General features: G+C 42.5%; 2 protein-coding genes across 2 annotated transcripts in view; one reads left to right on the top strand and one right to left on the bottom strand.

The window, feature by feature from the left end:
* Positions 1-6,657, bottom strand: part of LOC118325739 (phospholipid-transporting ATPase ID-like) — a 204,037-nt gene that overhangs the window by 175,519 nt on the left and 21,861 nt on the right. The gene's annotated exons all lie outside the window — the stretch shown is intronic.
* The window catches only part of LOC118325743 (calcium/calmodulin-dependent protein kinase type II subunit beta-like), a gene marked incomplete in the record, with an annotated part of 68,785 nt that overhangs the window by 48,143 nt on the left and 13,985 nt on the right, over positions 1-6,657 (top strand). Inside the window, 1 exon segment of the mRNA XM_035658533.1 lies at positions 3,814-3,882. Within this exon segment, the coding sequence (XP_035514426.1) occupies positions 3,814-3,882 (69 nt within the window).

Below are 6,657 nucleotides of genomic sequence, written 5' to 3'. Positions count from 1 at the left end.
GTGCGTGCGCGTGCGTGCGTGCGTGTCCACGGCCTCCCTCCCCTTTCTCTCTGCTCAGTCGGTTCAGCAGGGAATGTGACTCCAGTTCCAGGAATAGCTGCCAGTCTGGACCCTGGAAACTCAGACGACAGAAATAGACGCTTACTTCCACTGCAGCGCACTCATTGCCTAGCAACAGGCTCCCCACACACTCGCCCCAAACCATTTCTGAAGGCGCCTCCTTCGTTTGCTGCTGTCCCTGCTCTCCTCCTTTCCTTCCTCTCTTCTTGTTTCTCCTCTGAGCCTCCCCTCAAATGTCCTTTTTGTTCTCTTTGGCGACTCTGACCTCTCCTCCTCCTCTTCCTCCTCCTTCTTCTCCTGCTGGTTTATCAATGGATAATGGCACCTGACGTTTTTCAGCTGTAGCACCTGCTCAGCTCAAGCCGACAGTCTCTCTCTCTGGCACTTACTACACACCTCCGTCAGCCTCACGTGCTGCCAGCTACTTCCCATGAAAGCCTCTCCATTCAGCATTTCCTGCAGTGTTGTTATATTGATAGCACACACTGTGTCTATTCTTTTTGTTTCTAAAAGTTAGTAAAAGTAAAGCGAGATCATGTAGCATTCTAATGCATCGTTATGGTGGTTAGTTAGTTACTGCCACAAAACAATCCAACTGTTTGGTCTGAATTCATAAGAATGTAAAATACAGCAGAAAGGTGGTACATTTCCAAAGTTTTTGATCATTTGAAGTGATTCCACCTGTGTCCTTAAATTCTCATGCTAATAATTTATTGATGTATAAGTGCTACATGTAACAACTTTACAAGCCATATTGAGCCAGTGGTGATTTTAAATTTAAGATGAGTTCTGGGAGAATGCTTTAGTATTCTGACAGAGTAAATTTTGCATTTCCTTGTTGTACTATTCTATTATGTCTCCATCTTACCCCTTGTTGCCCCAAATGTTCTTAATCTGTTGGCAGTGGGTCACAGTTTTGTCATCTGCACAACTCTTCTGTGATCTGCTTCCCACTCGTATGTCCTCTTCCTGATGACTTCCACTTAAGCCACCTCTTCTTTTCGTGTGCTTGCATCTCTCTACTTTCTCAGTAACACTTGAAAATCTTATTTCTATGAGGGAAAACACTCGTCCTTCTTCTGCTTTGTCCAAGCTGTCTGGAAAAGTCTGATCTTGCTCTTATGCTCTTAGGATTTAAAACTGCGTTCCCATCAAAGTGCACAAGTTTTGACTGAGAAGTTCTCTTATGTACTTTGTACCAGTACATTCACTTTTTGTCATTGGTTACTTCATCTTTTTCCCCCCTTCTTCTACCATCCATCCATCCGTCCATTCGTCAATTAATCATCCATTCATCATTCGCCTGAGGACAGAAACGCAAGTCCAGCTCTACTGTCCAGTATATGGTGAGCATGCTATTTATGCATTTGCCCAGTCACTCATTTTTGTTGCTACCTCTCTCCACTTCTCTACTCCTTCCTCCACTTCTTTCTTTTGTCCACATTTCCCTGTCTTTACCTAATCTGTGACACACTGGTGCCCAATTCCTGACAATTTTCTTATTCAAACAGCAGTCAGGTGTCACGCTGGCATTTCCTGGGAATAATACAAATAATTACAGCAGCCCCTTGTAAGGAATAACACAAACTGAGAAGTTAACTTAAGCAGCAACAACAACATTTACAGAAAGTCAAACCTCAGTGCCAGGCAGAAGTCACAGCTTTGGGCCTTGCACAGTGCACTGCGATAAGACCAACCCTGACATTATTCTGAGAACGTAATAGAAGCAGGATGTTTTAGTTCCATCAGTTACTCCAGGGATGCTGCTCCAGTTCTGTCAGGGGCACACTTTTAGAAATAGAAGCAGCGCTTGTGCTTGTAGTTTTGATATGGAACTCTTCTGTCTGCATTGCACATTCTTTGAACAACAAGTAGGAATAAAAGTATGGGTAGGTGGGGGCAGACTTGCTCCTGGGACAACCTCTTAGCACTGACTACAACATGTGACACAAATTCAGGTAAGTGAATTGGAAGGGAATTTGACCCCTCCTTCCCGCCCTGAGGCACCTATTTCCTCTGACCTGACCCTTTTTTCCACACACCCATAATCCCGTCTGCATCTCCTCCTCCTTTGTTCTCCCTGTGCACTACTTTTTTTCCACCTGAAGGAACCACCTGTGTACTTTTACCCACTTTCTCCTTCTCTGTTCTTGGTAACATCATTAAAAGATATTCATTGTGAAGATTTTTGATCTGTACTCTGCATATATTCTCTGATGTGCATCCTCATGGTTTTGCTTTCAAATATGACGAAATGTATGGCTTTGGATGGCAACAGTTGTCTCCACTTGCAAAGCTTTGGACAAGACTTCTGTCAGCATTGCAGTTTTTTTCACTGCCATCCAGGACTACAAGGGGCTTTCTCCTCACAGACATTCATGACGCAAATGCTGAGACTCTGGGTTAATACTGCAAACAAGACATCTCACCCTCTAATCGTTACTTTGATCAGGGTTGCTCGGCAGAGGCAGTGGGGTAATGACTGACGATGGCGGTTGTGGTTGAGTGTAATGTGTGTAATGTGTGCATGAGTGTGGGTGTTTGTTTGGTCACGGGTATGTGTGACTTCACTGTGTGTGTATTTCAAATGTCTATATGTCAGCTTATTGTCAGCTATCAACAGCTTTTTTTTATGGCTGTTTTGTGTGTGTCTGCATTGTGTTGTGTGTTTGCACTTGTGTGTGCTGACGTATATCCTCTCCTCTCCTCTCCTCTACACTCCTCTCCTCTCCTCTCCTCTCCTCTTTTGAGTAAGCCCAGTGGCTTACAGGATATTATTTTATATTTATTAGAATAGTTAACACACATACCCACAGACACACACACACACCCTACTTTACTTTCTTTCCATCGTGCAAGTCACAGGACTGCTTTGAAAGTAAATGATCTTATTCATTTAATATTGTGCTCTTTCTTAAGATCTTCCTTTTTTAAATGTAGGTAGAAACGCCTGTGACATGAGAGAATAATGCTAGCTTGATTAGAATTAGAGAATATTCACACAATATGAAGGCTTAATGGGGCCTTAAGTAATCCATGATTTCTCTCAACCTCTATCACTGACTAGTTGGAATTGCTTAGATGTAACATGATTAAGATTTATGTAATGGTAGCTTTTTAGAGTGAGTCACTTTGGTGATTCGCTTCCACACGCAGGAGCCCCATTTTGCAATTTCAAGTTAATATATTTCCACACAAGATTACAAGTAATGTAATGTAGATTCAATGCAAATATCATTATGATTGAACAGAACTATAAAGCACTGGCCGCTCTTTGATGTGTGGTCTTCAAAGGATCATTTGATCGTGGCTTATGAAGGTGATTTATTACAGCCAAATGGCATGGTTGAATTGTTACGATGTGGACAGCAGAAGTTGCCAGTGACAACATGATGATGTCACACAATGTCACTCGCACACCTCATGTCACCTCACAGAATTACAAATCACAAATGTGAATTAATGTTTTAGGTAAATCTTTCGTCATTGCTGCTGCTGGACTCCACTTTTATCTTACTATGCTTTTGGGGACCTTCAATTACAGCTTAACCACAAATTTCCTCCTGTTAATTTGACACTTTCCATTACGGACTTAAAAGTTTAACCATGTTCTCACAAGGTTAGGAGAGCAAGGACACAAACTTGCATACAAGCGCACACATACAGATGCATGGACACGCTCGTACACCCACCTTTTTGCTGTTGTTAACACTCTTGTTGTGTCTCATCCCTTTCCTCTCCTTTCCTGCACAGCCCCAGACAAACAGCACCAAAAACAGCATAGTCACCAGCCCCAAAGGAAACATCCCTTCACCTGCTCTGGTATTTACCTCCTAAGCCCCCCCTTCCACTGTGTGTCTGTCTGTCTATTACACCGCCCGTCTCTCCCTTAAAAACCCTACCTTCACCCTACCCTACTTCCCTAATACTTCAACTTTGTCTGTTCTTCCTCTGTGTCTGTCTTGTGGATTGTGGTTGATCTTTGCCTAGCTGCTGAGATGGCCACAGCAGTTGGAAAGGTCTTAAACCAGCAGGTGGTGTCAGGAAACATTGCCCCATGGAAGGTGGGGATGCTATGTGACTTACAATCTGGTTGATATTGTGCTGCCATGTCATTTTCTCTGTCAGTGAACGTTTGCCAAAGAGGAACAGACAGCCAATGCCTGCCGGGGCTGTCAGTGCAATTTACCCCCTCCTTCCTATTTATGCCTCTGTAGAGGAGCAGTTTCCCGCCGTGTGAGCATCAAAGTCCAAAGGTTTGCAGATTGTCCTTCCAGCCAAATAGCACACCAGCTGATTTAATAGAGTAATTCCTCCTCTTTTGTATATAGGTGTGAAAATCAGTTAAATTGGCTGATTGGCTGGAACTAAAACCTGCATGCTCTGGGACTTCTGGCTCACAAACAACTTTTATACTTTTACTTGGCATCAGGCCTCCGTGGGAGATCTGAGAGAAGTTATTTGTGTTCATTAAGTGCTTCTCTTTTTGATTTGTGTGGACATGGTTTCTATTACATATTTCAGTGGTTGGGTGGTTGAGTTGTAGACAGGGGAACTGCTGCAGCAAGTTCCATTTTCCATCATTTTCAATGATTAAAAGATTTTATTTGTGAATCTGTATCCCCCAACAATACACCTTTTGGATAAATAAGCCCAAAAATATCTCAACAAATATTTAAGTTTTACATCAATATTTTTAATTGTCCTACCTCTCAGCAGCTATTTTCAGTCTCTGCTGTATAAAAAACTATAGTCTATAGACATCAGGGGATAACTGTAGTTATCAGACATCAGTGACATTTTGTCAACATTAGCATTTTTTTTTCTACACACTGCACCTCATGTTATTATAATGAACCAAATTGCTCTCAGAAAAGTCTTTCCTTTAAAAAAAATCTTAACCCAAAAACACTGCTGATCCCCTCCATGCTGCGTATGGTTTACTGTCGTCATCATTTATCAGTTGGAGTTGATAAAACCAATCAAAACTTCCATCCTTGCTGTGTTCTTCATGACTAAAGCTATCTATAGTGTTGTGTGAATGATCTTCTTACAGGAGGTGACAGCTTCATGGCATGTGGTATTTTCTTTTTTGCCAAACTACCTTTCACAGCTACTCCAGGCTGCTCTCTATCATTTTCAGTAAATACTAAATTAGATGAACATTTTAATGTTGTCAGCTTGCATTTGTTTTCTGATACCATCATGGTACTACTGTAGAAGAATGCGGAAATATAATTAAAGGCTTTACAGACAGGAAAAACTTGTCCTGAACCATTCTGTAAACATTTGGACATTAATCATGCATCACATCATTTTAGTTGTTTTCCAGCAGTGAGGCACATTTGCAAGTATGTGAGAGCGTAATGTTTCTGACACTATTTTCTACTGCACATTATTTAGCCAGAATAGCTGTATTATATCATGGCCTTTATATGCCCAGGCCAGTTGCCCAATCATAAGTCACTGGCAACTGAGTCCTAGATGCCACACAAATGATCTCACCAACTGTAACACAGCTGAGAACTTGGGCAAGTTTGGGTTTGCTGTTTGGAACTGCTGCATACTAAATATAGCTTTATCACACTGGCTATACAAAGCCCTATCTAATCATGTAATCATAATGGGTAATTTCTAGGCTGTTGGTCAGTGGTTACCCTGTTGATGGTAAAGCCTTGCTTCAGCTTGACACAGTGATAGAAACTAGCCACTTTCTTTAATTCCTTTTGTCAGAGAAGGCAAAATGCCAAGCACAGTCAGACACACCGATGGAGCAACAGGTGCAGCCATATGAGCATATTTTCTGTGCGTTCATGCATGTGATTTTAGCTGAAGCCTTAGTCCATTCTGCACATGTGCAGACATGTTATTGGAAGTGCTTAGAGGAAGTTTACGTTCATGTGCTTAAAAGTGAGAATGGAAGTGTGGGCACAACCATGGAGCAGAACTTAGGTTTTAGTTTTTCTGATCCTTGAAGGGCATAGTGAGTGGGAGGGCGCCTGTGATCTCCATGCTGTTGCTAGGGACTTGAGCAAGTTACTGTTTAGCCATATTAACTCCTTCATTACAGAGCTGGCAGGCCATTGAGAGACACTTCATGCCTTCACTTACATGACCCTAATTTTCTGACTTGGAAGCATTTAAGTAGGGTGATGGGAATCTTAAATGTGCACATGTACTTAAATATATATGTCACTTGGCTCTATTTATATCTAGACCATCTAAATGAAATGTTTTAACTTACCTGCACTACGAGAACATCCCAGTAAGAGCAGCAGTGTTCATGTAAGGCCAGCGGTGATGTGTAATGGCCAAACCCTTCCCCATCTGATGATGTGACGCTTACAGCCCCTCCTTTGAATCTGCAAACCCCAGGTACTTTGTTCTCACTCATCATCATCATCTCCCAAGTTGCCACTGGTGCTTGTTGCCCTGGGCGACGGTTGCCCTGACAACACCGCCATCATCACCAGGGAGAAAGCTGATGATTGGTCATCACAGAGGTGTCACTTCCTGGGGGGGCTGGAGGGCGGGCGAGAGAATATGGGGGGGGGGGTTCTGATTTACTGTACCATCAAAAGACGGTTCTTAGCAGAC

Source organism: Morone saxatilis, unplaced genomic scaffold (genome assembly GCF_004916995.1).
Source record: "Morone saxatilis isolate NCDOM2014 unplaced genomic scaffold, NCSU_SB_2.0 Contig16, whole genome shotgun sequence".
NCBI lineage: Eukaryota > Metazoa > Chordata > Actinopteri > Moronidae > Morone > Morone saxatilis.
This window is presented reverse-complemented; position numbering and strand designations above follow the sequence as displayed.